Source organism: Parus major, chromosome 5 (genome assembly GCF_001522545.3).
Source record: "Parus major isolate Abel chromosome 5, Parus_major1.1, whole genome shotgun sequence".
Lineage (NCBI taxonomy): Eukaryota > Metazoa > Chordata > Aves > Passeriformes > Paridae > Parus > Parus major.
The window spans coordinates 54,993,014-55,007,582 of record NC_031774.1 but is presented as its reverse complement, the minus strand read 5'-3'; the positions used below and the strand labels follow the sequence as shown (position 1 = coordinate 55,007,582).

Sequence of the window (14,569 nt, the reverse complement as noted above, 5' to 3'; positions counted from 1 at the left end):
GTCTCACCTCCCATCCTTATGCCTTGAACAGTTGAGTACCCTTGGATAATTGATCAGGCTCTTTACACTGCTGAAGCTCTTTCACTCATGGAGCTTCTGTATATATTATCCTTTGCATAGGAAGGGATGAAACGTCTGAATTTCCAGGAATAGTCTCTGATGCTGCAAAATGTAAATATATGTAAACTGAAAGCTGCTGCCGCAGACTTCAAATGGATGTCATGAAATTCACTGCTGGTGATATTTAATATATAAAGAGAGAAAATGGTTCAGAGAGGAAACTTGAGGCTTTACAGTGGGGAGTTAATGAGAACAAGTATCAACTTTTTAAGCATAATAAAAAGTGATTAATAAATGGTTTCTCTTACCTTGACTTGGGAGCTGAAACCAGTGATCATTAGAAGTGGTCACTCCTTTTCCTGTCTCCTGTCCAAGAGCTTGCAGTGGTCTGGACTGTTCCGAAAGCAGCACTGGGGATTTGCCTTTGTGGTTTCATTCTCATTTTGACATTTTTACCATTAGTTTCTGCATGTAGTGGATTTGGAACTAAAGTTTTCCTACCCCTGATAAAATATTCTTCCTTTACTGTCTTCTCTACAGAATCTTCAACTGGTGGCAAAAGGCTGCAGCAACCTAACCAAGCAAATCCAGAATGCACGGATGTTTGGTGTCCCAGTGGTTGTGGCTGTCAATGCTTTCAAGTGAGTGAGCTGTGATGGGGAGGTGATGCAGGGATGTAACATTGTGGCATTTCATATACTGTGTTTAACACAAACTCTTGTTTTCAGTACTGTTGATATGTTGTTGGTAGCCTTTCCACAGAGTCATAAAACCACAGAGTGGCCTGGGTTGGAAAGAACCCTTAAGATCATCCAATTCCACCCCCCTGCCATGAGCAGGGATACCTTTCATTAGACCAGGTTGCTCAGAGTTCCAACCATCCTGACCTTGAACACTTTCAGGAACACTTTCAACACCTGGGCAACCTGTTCCAGTGCCTCAGCACCCTCACAGTAAAGAATTTTATCCTAGTATCCAATCTAAACCTACTCTGTCAGATTGAAACCATTCCCCTTCTACTGTCACTATGTGCTCTTGTAAGAAGTTTTTCTCCAGCTCTCTTGTAGGCACCCTTCAGATACTGGAAGGCCACAGTTTTGCATTGTTGAGGAATACAGGAATTAGGCTCTGCATGTTGAACTGCACAGGAAACAACCACTGTGTGGTCTTCTTATGCAGAAGTACTCTCAGCTGTCTGAGGTGTTAAAGCTGGTGCAGCCAAGGTGGAGGCTGTGGTGGATAATCCCTGAGCAGTCTGGTAGCTGTGATTTCTTCAGATGCATTTTGGATCTTGCCAAGAACAAACATTCATTTACTGTGTGTGCATTCTGGTACAAACAAGCAATCTTTCTCCTTACAGGACAGATACAAAGGCTGAACTGGCCCTTGTAGTACAACATGCAAAGGAGGCAGGAGCATTCGATGCTGTGGAGTGCACTCACTGGGCAGAGGGAGGGAAAGGAGCCCTGGCCCTGGCCCGAGCTGTTCAGAGAGCATCCCAGGCACCTAGCAACTTCAGGTTCCTCTATAATGTGGAGGTAGGAGCTTGCACTGTTACAGAGATGCTTTGTTTATATCAGTTGGTTTCACTAGCTTAAGTTGCTTGGGGCTGTCCAAAAGGCTGACTGAAAAATTGAGAAGAAACGTGTTGTTAGAACTGGAGCACTGATTCCACAAGTCTCAAAGACCTAGTTAGTCAGTTCTTACTGGTTTGGCTACCCTTGAAATATTGAAATATGTGTGAAAACCTTCCAATTACTCTATATTTTGTTCTACAGCAAATGGAATTAAGCCTTATGTCTATAGATACGCACATGACAGCACATGTGGAGGACCTGAAACTGCTGTGATGCTGCAGGTCTTTGTACTTTTGGCTGACTTGCCTGTGTTTTTTGTTTTTCTAGCTGCCTGTTGTAGATAAGATCAGACTTATTGCCCAGCAGGTCTACGGGGCAAGAGACATTGAGCTCCTTCCTGAAGCACAGGAGAAAGTTGCCCTGTACACCAAGCAGGTGAGTTTTCCACATCAGCTGGTAGCAGTGGTGCTTTTCATTCAAAATTATTGTACTGAACAGTGGTGTTCAAGCTGTGTTTCAAGGGAATCCTCATTCAAATCATGTCTTTATCCAGGACTCATTAAATGCTGCTATGGCAGAGGAAGAAAAGGATGTGGGAAAGAAGAAATTTGCTTTGTCTTCTAGTGAAGAAAACAGAACTCACTCGTGTGCCCCAGTACCACACAGCACACATCTGTGATAGTTTTGGGGAGAAAGCATAGGAGGATTTAGTGATCTTTCCCTACTATACTCTCCAATCTTTCAGCATTTGGAGAATTAGGGAATTACAAGTCATTATGCTGGTTTTAAATAGTCTCTGATTATTTTTTCATCTTGTTCCATTGAGATCAAGTTCCACTAATCAGTTTTTGAGTCCATGTGGATTTTTGTCAGTCACAGTTATGCTGGGGAATGAGTTCTGTGGGTTATACAAGACTTAATATGGAATGTTTTTTAAGTTTTGAGCCTGCTATCCGGTTGTTGAATTCAATGTTTTCTGGTTGCTGTGTTGCTTTTGCTCTTCTCTGGTGTGACATTGTTGCAAATTTACCTGCTTCTGCATTTCTGAAGGTCTTTGAAGAGAAAAGCAATGTGAGGATTGGCAATTCATTGGTTGCAGGCTGCTGTAACCAATTTTCCTTTTGCAATCCATTTACTACTGGCATGTATAGCTTCTCACTTGCATGCTTCTTATATATTCCAAGTCCATCAAAATGCCAAAGGCATGCAATTTCCACTTCCTCATGACCTGCAATTGTATTGATCAAACATTTCTAATTAACTGACTGCATGTGAACAAAACTTTACCTCTGAGCTGTTTAGCATTTTGGGAAGAGAGTAGGAAGTAAGTTGGCTGTCAAGGTTGTATATCCAGCACTTCTATACCATTAATTTTTTCCTCAGCTGAATGTGCTGAGGGACATGGTTCTTTCTTTAGTACTTAATGGGGGGTGGGGAGAGACTTTGAGAGAGAAGAAATGGGGATGTAGAATGATCAGTGGATCTGACAGGCTGTGGATGAAGCATTTGTTGGGGAATAAAATGCCTGATGTCTTCAGAGAACGGCACAATAGAACAATTATATTTTTGTATTGGAAAAATTACTGTTTTTTCCACTTATGTCATTCCTTTTCTTTCTCTTTTCCCAGGGATTTGGAAACCTGCCAATCTGCATGGCTAAAACTCACTTGTCATTGTCTCATGACCCTGAACAAAAAGGAGCACCTACAGGTTTTGTTTTGCCAATCCGAGACATTCGGGCCAGCGTTGGGGCTGGGTTCTTGTATCCACTGGTGGGAACGGTATGTGGTGTCTGTGGGGTGAGGAAAAAAACTTCATTTGCATTCCAGGAATCACTTACTGTTAAGTGTCTTAAATTAGGAGAGCCCTTGTCATTTACAGGTGGTGTTTTAACAGTCCAGTGTATCAGATGCCTTAAGAGGAGTTTTCTCAGGGGGAAGAGGGAGGCTGCAATAGACCATCTGACATTTGAGTAATTGGCAACCCCCTTCTGTATCCCTCAGGTCCCACATCTCTTTTCCTCAGTTTTGCACTCTGTAGTCAGTGAATTGTAGGAACAGCAGTCTGGTAGAGGGAGAAATCCTTGGCCCACGTGGTTGCTTTTGTGACTTTGTATTCCTGGTGAAAGCATTTTGCAGGTGACCTCTGTGTACACCTGTGGATCAGGGCAGAACAAGGCAACCCCTCCTGAGCTTTACAGAGCAGATGCCTCTGGATGAGACACCTCCAAAGCAAAGCTGAGCTGTGCTATCAATCATTTATCAGGCTCCTCTCCTCTTCAGTTCTCATGGTTTTGCTGACCATCTGTTTGCTGTTCAGCCTGCAACAATTCCAGCAACTCATTTCACTGTGCCCTTGAGTTTTTAGTTCCTGTTCTTTGATATGATTGGCATAATGTCAGCTGAGAGGGAAGAGAGTAGCAACAATGGAAACAGGATCCTGGAACAGCTTTGATATGAATTGCGTGGCAGAAAGAGGAGCTATCTGCAGAATTAACCCATGTTCAGGTTTGCATCTGTAGAAACAACACTGGGATGAAAGGATACACTGGAAATCTTACCTGGGGAATCTCTTCTGGGCAAATGTTGAGTAACTAGTTAGACTACCTTAGGGCATCAGGCAGCTGGAGCAAGCAGCTCTTTTTCTTGTTTACTAGGCCTGAACCTTTTTCTTAGGTCTTCGTGGCAACATGTTTGTTAAAGTTTCAAAAGCATTAGGGGGGGTGCATGACTCAGTTGATGAAGTTTTCTGATTTAAGAGTTGGATCCTCTCTTCCTTCAAATGCAAGCTAGAGCCAAATATTGGCTGCCTTTTTTTTTTTTTAAATAAGAATTAAAAGAAAAAAGTAGTTAAGGTTTCCAGATTATCCAGCATAAATAAGGTAACCACATTCTGATTAAAATCTGGCTCACCAATGTTCTAAAGACTAATGTGTGTTTTGGGGTAGAATGAAAGATAGCATGCCTGTTCCTATTATATGTGGCATTTTTTACAAGCCAAGATTTAGTCCAAGCAATGATTTATTTTATTATTTATTTCATAAGCATTGGAGAAGGAAAGGGTACACTGCATTAATGAGTAAACAAGAGAGGGATGTTTTCAGACATTAAAACCAACATTTTGGCTCTTACTCTGATGTCTTCAGTTTCTGTGGAGTTGGACTTTTTCCTTTCTGCTCTTGTACCCATTTCCTAATGTTTTCTTGGCCATGCAGCAAATCATGGTGTTAATTCTGCCAGAGTTAACAATAAGTCTTCTGGCTGGGATGTGATCACTCTTCTGTGGTGTCTAAAACCTAGGGAATGGATGTCCTTTCGAGAAGCAATCTGGGGCATTTTGAATCAGATCACTATTTAAACCCATTCAGCAGGGGATGTGTTAGCCTCAGAATAAATTTTTGGCAGCAGCCATTGAACTGTGAACTGAAAATACAACAAATATGTAGCTCTATGCAGAAGCTTTTAGGATTAATGTGAGGTGAAATTAATCACCAGTGTGTTCCTATTCCTGTTACCTGAAGTTAATCACAAAGGCACGTCACACTTTATTTTTTTCTCAGCTTCTGAGTTTTGGAATTTTCCTTTCTGGCTCAATTTGAAACTGTTGTGCCTTCATGAATACTGTGATATTTTAAAGGAAATATAATTTCAAAAGTCATTTAAATTTAAAGTGAAATAAATCATTGTACTCAGATTGATTTGGTTTCTTTTCTGGTGCTGCTGCTGAACTTAAAACAATTCTGTTATTCAGCTCTATTTTTTTAGATCCTAAATGGCATTTATTTTGAAAGATCCACAAGAGCAACAAATAATATATGTTTGGTTGGCATTAGTTTTATTTGAAATCTTGCAAGGCGTTTGATTATACCCATGTGATTGAAGTTTTTCTTGTAAGTAACTAGTGTGAATTGCCCTGTGTTCTTTTTGAGCACATGTGGTATTAAAAGGGGAGGAGGAGAAAAAGTTGATTCCTTCAGCTCTGAAAATAACTGAGTGCATGAAGCATTGTAGACACTTGTACAGAAAATTAGTAGCCTGGGTGGAAATTATTCTGCACTGCATGGAAATCTGGGGTTTCAGCAGACTGCCTTGAAGTAATAGATAGCAGAGTAGCCACTGTGGGCTGCCCTCTGCATAGCAAAGGAGGAAAAATTGACTGTTCATTTCAAAATACAAAGTGCAAGAAATGGCAAAGTCAGGCACATTTTCAGCACCTCCTACTCTATTGAATGTCACTCTCTCAGCTCCTGCTGTGGCCCTCTGAATCTGGAGGTGGAGATCTGCAAAGCTCCATGATTCTCCAGTGGTACATAAATAAATAGGAAGTTCCTTGTTCTTCGTGGCCAGAGACTGGGAGCTGAGAACAGGAAAACCCCTCTGGGCACTTTGAACCTCTTAATACTCTCTTGAGATGTTCTTGAGAGAAAAATATTTATACAGCTGAGCACAAAGACAAGGAATGGGAGTCCTCTCTGTGACCCCACCCCTTTATGAGGCAGTGGCTCTCATAAATTCCTAGCCCTAGAATTCATTACAGAGAGGGGACTTAAAGTGATTTTTTGCTCTGCATAACCCATAAAAGACTTGCAGTGATACAGTACATGTGGGACTGGTGTTAGCACTTGTAAATGGCAAAGGAAAATGGGTTGGGACTCCAAACACTCCTTGAATAATTTTGAAGACTGCAGAAAAGACCTCACCAACAGAGCTTTGCCTTCTTGCTGCTTAGCTTATTATCAAAAGGAAGATAGGGAGGTAATTTCATTAGTGTGCAAAATACTTGCTCAGGGAGAAAATACCAGGTTGCCAAAGAGATCTTTAATCTAATGGAGACAGGCATAACAATACTGACGGTGAAAGCTGAGGTAGGGTGATGCAGATAGAAAATGAGACCTTTCAACTTCTCCCTTTTTATAAAGGCACTTAATGATCACTGACACAAAGTACCAAACATGGTCACAAGTTGTCCATCCTTGCAGAGTCCATGTTCAGCCTGTGTGTGCTGCTGGGCTAAATACTATCAGCTGCAAGAATAAATCAGGCCAAGTGTAGTTCCTGTCAGCCTTGTGTTCTGCATCCCTGAAACCGGGTACTCGGCAGTGGGACAAGTGCAGAGGGCTGGCCTGAGGCAGTAATGCTGGCAACTGCTTTGTGAGCTTCAGTTCTGCCTCTGCACAGCCCTTCTGAGCATGTTCCAGTCAGAACTGACTTCTTCATCTTTAAGCGTTATCACAGTTCAGAAAGAACAAAACAAACCCCAAACTATTTAAAATGTCTTCTCAACAGTAATTATTTGTAATTATTTAACATGTCTAGTTCTAGATTCTCAAAGAATTGTAATCAGTTGAGACTTTACAGCTGGCAAAGTTGTATTAAAGTTTGTATCTTCAGAAAACTATTTGTATCTGTCAGAAAACTGCCAGAAGTAATTGTCTCATCACAGCAAAGTCCATGAACACTCCTCCAACAGTGAACTGGTCAGCTGCATAGCCAAGTACTTTGCCAAATCTTTGGCTCAGTTACTTGCAGCTCCAGAAACCAAACTTAATCCTCATCATAAAAAGCAAAAACTTCCTATCTGTCTACTGAACCAGGAGTTCGTGGTTCTCATGGGTTGCTTCAGAACGGTCCATGACCATCATTCTCTGGTCTGTTGGTGTCCAGGGAGCTGTTGCTATCCAAGCCTTTGGTATTGGATCTTGTGCACAAAATGCTGCTGCTGCCATTTTAACACTCTGTCTCTTGTTGTCCAGATGAGCACAATGCCAGGACTTCCTACAAGACCCTGCTTCTATGATATAGACCTGGACCCAGTGTCAGGAGCAGTAAATGGGCTTTTCTGAAAGGAATGATTAACCAAAGGTCGGTGCCTTCTTGAAGGCCTTTAATATTTAAGGCTTTATTTTTCCAAAGATCTTGAGATAATGGACTTAAGCCAATCCCATATTATGCCACATGTTTCAAATGACATTTGATTATAATTCAGCCTGAAAGTTGCCTGCAGTACTGTGTAATAGTAATTAAATTTTATTTTTGTTTTTAGCTCCCAGAAGAACACCTGATGAGTCACGTAAATGGAACTGTGCTCTGATCTTCTTTTTTTTAAGTCAGAACAAGATATCAGTGAGAATGTAGTACAAGAAGTGACTGGAAGGAGGAGTGCTGAAGAATCAATCACTAACTTTTAATCTGTAGTAATTTTTAAACTGCTGTGTTCCAAGCTGGTTGACACTGAGCATATAAAGCGTATTTCCTCTATAGACCTCTCGCTTCATAATTGTAGCTGAAGCGGAATACAGAAGCTTGGGTTTAATGACCTCTTTTGATTCAGTGACATGATTTTAATAATTAAAAATCCTGAAGCTGGAGCTGTTTGAAACAGTCTTGGGACTTAATTGTCTTAACCATCGGGGTTTTGCAGTATATATTATCTTTAAAAATCTCGTTGGCTGCAGTTTCCCATTTGCCACATGGAATTCTCTGTTCCACTTCTCGCACTATGGGAGAGCCTGCTGTGCCCTGTTGCTGCACCAGTGTCATTTCAGAGGAGCAAGGAGGAGCCCCTTCGCTTCCCAGCGCTCTCCAGAAGTGCTTACCCTGCCTTCTGCTGTGAGTTATTCCTGCAGGCACCTGAGCCAGCCCAGCTGTGACTACTGTATTCTTCTGTCAATGGAATGAAACCTCTGGATATCAGACCTGGAGGGACTGGGTCTCTGGCCCATATCTGTGGCTTCTACCAAGTGTGTCCTTTGAACCATTTTCTGCTCAACCATAAGTGCAGTTACACCATTGACAAGCCTTGTTTCTGGAGGTACCTTTTTGGTCAATAGACACAACATGAATAGTGATCAAGTGGCTTGTAGCAGGTTTTGTCAGCAGGCCAAAAATCATTTTGTAACACAAAGATAGCGTCGCTGCCAATTTTTTAAACTAATACAAATAAACTGGCAAATACTTCAAGTGGTTTTTGGGTTTTAATGTATGCACTGAGATTACTGAATTAGAATTTATTTCTGTGATTAACTACACACAACAGCAATCCTTGTATTGACAAGTAGGAGTGATTATTGCAGTAATAAGTAGCCTGCAATGCACCAGGGTGTGTGTGTTTTAATCTGGTTTCCCTCCCTAGATGATCTATGTCTTCTGTAGGAAATAAACTACCTGAATTATTCTGTGAATGTGAGACATTTGCATCTGACTGCAGAATATCTGAATTAACAGTTGTGAGGCCCATCTGCTTGTATCAGAACTGAATCTAAAAACATTCCAAATTTGGTGAGAACTGGGAGGATCAGGGTGTAGGTGTGCATCAACATAGGGGAGCATCTGTAGTACACAGATACTGTGTGTGAATATATGTACATATATATATGTGTGTGTATATATGGAGAGAAAGAGATCTCCATCTCTTCAGTTACTCATCAGGGGAGAATAATTACATAAAAGTTACCTGGTTGTGACATGAGCAGACAGAACACTTTAAACACTCATAAGAGCATTTGAGATACATTTACAGCATCCTAAAATGTTCCTTTTGATGTTATCCAGCCGAGGATTTCCTGGCAGCCAGGAGAGCAGGCTCAGCCCCCTTGCAGGGCCTCAGGTGGGGTTCCCCCATTGCTGCCCAGCCCCCCAGCCTGGCTGAGGGAGCCTCTTCACCTGCAGCTCCTGGGCCCAGCTTTCCCTGGAAGCAGGGTGCCAGAGCGGATGCTGCCAAGTCTGCTGTCAGTTCCTACATTTAATCTTCCTGTGAGTGCTCTGTGTTCCACCTTCATTTTATGCTTATGAAAGATGGGATAAGTGCAAATTTATGCTAAGATTAGCCTCCTTTTAGTTTAGCATGAGATCATAGCCATGTGCTTGAGAGAGATGGTTCAAGAGGTTGCTAGTCCCCCTCCTGCAGTGAGGCACAGTGCCGGATCAGGCACAAGCTTTTGAAGGGTTTGCTGCACAACAACAAAGCACAAGGGCCAAAAAATAGCCCCAAGCATCTCGAGATTAACGGGGAATGTTTTCTAACCTGCACTTCCAACCTCTCTCTTCTCTTGCAGGTTGGATACATAAATAGGTTATTTTTTCAATACTCTCCTTTGCAGCTAAGGGTGCCAGCCAGGTCCTATCAAATAGGGCACAGAGGACACTTAATTTCTTCTAGCTAAGTACTCAATGATTTTCTTCTCCTGTTGCTTAGAGAAAAAACTAATTATCTACAAATTTGTTCTCTGTGGGCTATTTGTGGGCCTGGTCCTTAGGTGATGTTATGGCCATCCGTCCCCCATGCTGTGCTGCTGTGAGAGTGCTGCATTACATCCTGTAAGAAATTACACAGATTTATGTTCTGAAGTAGTGTTGGGGACAAGGAAGAGAAGGTGTTGCTTGGTTGACTTGTTGCATGTCACCAGCACCACAGAAAGAAAACAGGATCCAGCTGGAGCAGGATCTTCTGTCCAGTTTACTCAACTTCTGACCTGATCCTTTGCTTGCCACAGACCCTGCCTTTTATTTCCCTTTCACCACAGCTGGTGGTGCTACCATCTGCCCCTGGAGCAGTCAGGAATAATTGGATTCCATGGAAAGTGCTCCCAAGGGGATTCATGGCAGTTTGCCTCCATCACACCACCACATTCCCCAGCCTCACATTCACCATCCTCGCCTGCTTCCCTCCCTCCTGCCTCCAGCCACAACGAGGGAAAAGCTCCTTGCATTGAGGGGCCTCGCTTGGCTTTAATAAAGCAGTGGATCATAATTAGAACCCACCACCCACCTCTGGAGAGAAGCTGTTTCCAAATGAAGTTTATTATCCTGACTGAATGCGAGCAAACACATCTCAGAGGGGAGCTTTTAAAAAGGCAATTCCTTGCGATGCTCAATACCCTTTTTCTCCCCTCCTGGCTGGCGTTTCAGCCCAGCTAACCAATTTTGTACCTTTATTCCCATGATGAAGCTGAGAAGGGGGGTGGCCGTGTGTGTTTTTCTAAGCCTGGCCTACACTGGAAGCCACTTGCAAGTTCAGAGTGCTGCTTTGCTCAGTTTCTCGTGTGCAAACATGCTGTGAAGCAGTTAATGTCTGTAAAGCCTTTGTGGGCGTCAGCTCCCCGTGGAGATGAATGGGGACGTTCGGGCATCTCAACTACAGTTTCCTGTAGTTCATCAGCTGCACGGGGTAGTCCTTTTTCTGGAGGCTCTCCCATCAATCATCACAACTGGAGACGTGATTTTTTTTTAAGTCAGCTCTCAGCTGCTTTGGAGAGAAGAAAGGCTCCGATGAAAGAGGCACTTTCCTCTGGTGTTTTGGGCACGGGTTAGTTTGAAGCCAAGAACTGGCTTGTCCTTATCTCCACCTCCAAAGGTGTAGCTCCTGCAGCACCTCCAACAGTCAGCGCTGAAAGCTGTGAAGGTTTCAGGTGGGACACAAAAAACTGCTTCCAAGAGCAAGACCCCCCTCCCTTCCCACAAAGGCAGGAAAACCCCAGCGGTCCCTCCTCCCTGCGGGGTGTTCTCCGGGCTCCCTTACAGTGCCTCCCGCTGCCACTGGCATCCAAACTACAAACCGCAGCTCGATTTCTGGGAGGACCTTTACCTCGAGCTGAAGTTCGTGGTTTTCGGGTCTGCAGTTGCTGTGCACACCCGGGGAGGGGGCGGAAGGTTACTCCGCCGGCGGGCGAGGGATTCTGCCCCACCAGGGCTGCTGCCGGCCAGGAGAGCGGTGTTGTCCCGCCGCAGGGCGGGATGCTACCCGGCGAGAGGAAAGGGATGCTGATCGGCGGGCAGGGAGAGATGCTTTCCCTCAGGAGGAAGGAGGCGGCGAGCAGGTGCCGGCAGAGCCGGGCCGGGGCGGGGGGCGGGCCGGGGGCTGGCGGCGGCGGGGGGCGGGGGGCTGCCGGCAGCGCCCTCCCCGCCCGCCCGGGGGGCGCGGCTGCGGCGGAGGCGGCGGCGGCAGCGCAGCCGCGCGGAGCGGAGCGGGGCCGGGCCGGGCTGCAGGTGAGGGCACGGGGGACGCGGGGGGCACGGGGGGCCGGGGCTGGGGGGCGGCTCCGCCTCGGGGGGACCCGCGGGGGCGGCGACACGAGCGGGGTCCCGGGGCCGCCTCCGCGGTCGCTGCCCTGGGATTCCCGCACGCCCTCGGAGGGGTCCGGCCGTGGGGGGCTCCCCGTGGCCGGGCGATGCCGGGCGGGTCCTGCTGCGCACCCGCGAACGCCCCCAAAACTTGGCGGGCGCGGGGGCGGCGGAGCCGGGCTGCGGGATGCGCTCGGGGCAGCGGCTGCTGCGGGTGCGCGCTCACACGGCTCTGACAGCTCCGCTCGGTCTCCCCTTAAAATAGGCTCATTAAAATAATAATAATTTCTTAAAAACCCAGATGTGCTGCGGGGGAAGCGTGCCCCGGAACCCCCATTTAATCACCCTACTCCTGAAAAGCAGAGCACGAAATGCCGTGTAAAGCCCTGCCCGGAGCCCCCGAGCCCGTCCTGCAGAAGTTGGTCTGTTTGTGGTAACACCTTTTTGCATCGTTCTGTCCAAAAGGTTCTGATGATGTTTCGAGGCAGAGCTTTTTTGCTTTTTTTTTTTTTTTTTTTTTGCTAAGGTTGACACACATCTTACAACATCATGTCTTTGATGAGCACACACGGTGTTAATTGAGGTTGCCATGGGAGGCATGCACGTAGTATAAATAAGCTCCCTTCTTGCCATGTGATTTTCGCTTTTGTATTCCTCAAGCCTCCTTTTTGTATTCTCTGTTTTTGCATATTGTCATATGGTGCATTAAAGATAAAAATATCTGCTGTCTCAGGGTGTAATTTCCCTAGCTGGAACTATAAGTGCATATGGAGAAGTGGGGAAAGGATTTAGCAAACCGTAGGAGAAGGAAATATGTGTGTGCCTGTGTAATAAGTATTCGCCATAATTTGGGCAGTTATATTAAAAAAGTCCCTTTTTATCACAAAAAATTCCAAAATAGTACTTTCTGTGACGGAACATCACTGGGTTGACATCTTGTGGCCTTATTTTGCCTTTGGATATTGATGCTAATTAGTGAAAAAAACCTCCTATAGTGCATCCAGCCCTGGTCTGCCTCCCAAAATGAAATATTTAGGGAGAAAAAACTTTTTAGTACTTCTTAAAAATTTCTCTACGGGTCTTATCACTCATTTATTGTGTTCCAGATAAAAAGATGAAAGCCTCGGTCATGCTTTGCAGCAAATTTCATGTAACATACAAGGGGAACTGAAGCAGAAACCAAAGCCAAGGCAAAGCAGCATCTGACCTTGTCACTGGGGGGCAGAAAACAGCCGCTGGTTCCACTGGTGCTTCAATCAAGCTCCCTGGGCAATGTGGAATTGCAGAGAGCTCACAAAGTGCAAGTTCCTTCCAGGTCCGTAGGGTGAATAAAAGTTGTTAATTCTTGGCTTGATTTGTCATCCTTTGGGGGCAAAAAAAGGTATGTCAGACTGGCAATTATACAGTTAGACCGAGCACAAGTGGAAGTGGGTTGCTCTGGAGATGAGAGTGACTGAGGCCAGCAAAGCCAAGGAGAAGCCTGTTCAACTCCACATCTACCCGGGATTCCTTGGAGAGGTGATAAAGTGAGTAATAAGGAGAAGTGGGAGTTATAAAGTGAATGCGACAGCTCCAGCAGAACTTCTTCTCACTGCCACATACGCTCGTTACAAAGCAACTAATGTTATTTGGAAATCTATTTGAGGAGAAAATGCACTTTGAGCATCTCTGCAGTTCTTGTGTCTGAAGCATTGATCAGGAGAATCGGCAGCACAACGCCAACAAAGGAAAAGAGAATATGGTGAAGGCAGCTAAAGAAATTCAAATGGAGAACCCAAGAGAGGCAGAGACTCCCAGCACAGGGGCTACATGTTCCCCACCAGAGGAACAAGCGAAAAAACCCTCTATGCTCTGTTTTAAGAAGCAAAAGAAATCCTGTAAGAAAGGGCTGACTGTGAAGGATGCGTGCGAAGGAGCCTCAGAAGAGAAAAGCCAATGTGTCAGCGCTGACCAAGAGGAGGCAAAAGCTTCCAATCCATCACGATCCTCCAAAGGGACTTGGGCAGCCATCAAAAACCTTGCCAAACCTCGGAGAAGGCAGAAGTCCTCCTCACGGAAGAAGGTGCCCTCTGATTCCCAAGTGCAGCTGGAGGTGGATGCTGAGGAGAGCTGTGCGCGAGACCTCCCAAAGAAACGGGCGAGCTCTGGGGTGAAGATGCCCTGTGTGAGATTCTCCAGAGGCAAGAAAAAACCCAGCCCCTCAGAAGCAGTGGAGGAGTCAGAGGGCAGTGTTCAAGCAAATGAAATGATGGGTGTTGTGAATAAGGCTAGTGAAGAGCTAGAGGATTTGGCCCCGACGGACAAATCTGAATCCTTCAGCCCAGTCTCTGCACAGGAGGAGCGGGATATGGTGAAACAGGATCAGCATAGAATGAAAGAGGAGAAGGACACGGTGAAAGAGGATCAGGATACAGTGAAGGAGGACCAGGAAATGGGGAAGGAGGACCAGGATACAGTGAAAGAGGACCACGATACAGCAAAGGAAAGTGACACCTCTGTTGGGAAGAGTGAGCCCTTGACAGAGCCCACATATGATGCAGAGGAACATTCGGAGTGCACTGTTCAGTTGGAGATAACCCATTCAGAGACAGCTGATGAAACAGCCCAGGACAAACTGCAGGAAGGGAGCCTACCCCAAATCACCAATGATGCAAAGGGGAGGGAAGTTGCTCCCAAAGTGCCTGTTCCTAAAGACCAACATGACAATGTCCCTGAAATCACAGAGTGGCAGGAAATCCCTAATATCTGCAAAGAGATGCCTGAAAGGGATGAACTGGAAAAGAGCATAAATCTTCCCAAGGAGTGCAAAGCCGAGGAGTCTGTAACTGATTTCAGTGAGTTGGCATCAGGAGGTGATGCAGCAAGTGTGCAGGA

General features: G+C 45.2%; 2 protein-coding genes across 5 annotated transcripts in view; both read left to right on the top strand.

The window, feature by feature from the left end:
- Positions 1-8,596, top strand: part of MTHFD1 (methylenetetrahydrofolate dehydrogenase, cyclohydrolase and formyltetrahydrofolate synthetase 1) — a 39,828-nt gene extending 31,232 nt beyond the window's left edge. The window contains exons 23-28 of the mRNA XM_015631351.3: positions 601-701; positions 1,421-1,598; positions 1,965-2,072; positions 3,266-3,418; positions 7,390-7,498; positions 7,680-8,596. Coding sequence (XP_015486837.1) covers positions 601-701; positions 1,421-1,598; positions 1,965-2,072; positions 3,266-3,418; positions 7,390-7,479 — 630 coding nt within the window. The 3' untranslated portion in view covers positions 7,480-7,498; positions 7,680-8,596. The remainder of the gene's footprint in view (positions 1-600; positions 702-1,420; positions 1,599-1,964; positions 2,073-3,265; positions 3,419-7,389; positions 7,499-7,679) is intronic.
- Positions 8,597-11,544: 2,948 nt separating this feature from the next.
- The window catches only part of AKAP5 (A-kinase anchoring protein 5), a 9,028-nt gene continuing 6,003 nt past the window's right edge, over positions 11,545-14,569 (top strand). The window contains exons 1-3 of one of the 4 annotated variants that reach the window (XM_033515332.1): positions 11,545-11,620; positions 11,997-12,117; positions 12,802-14,569. In XM_033515332.1, coding sequence (XP_033371223.1) covers positions 13,434-14,569 — 1,136 coding nt within the window. In that variant the 5' untranslated portion in view covers positions 11,545-11,620; positions 11,997-12,117; positions 12,802-13,433. Of the gene's footprint in view, positions 11,621-11,996; positions 12,161-12,801 lie in introns of all 4 variants that reach the window. The other 3 variants (XM_033515333.1, XM_019006961.1, XM_033515334.1) reach the window with 3 other exon arrangements.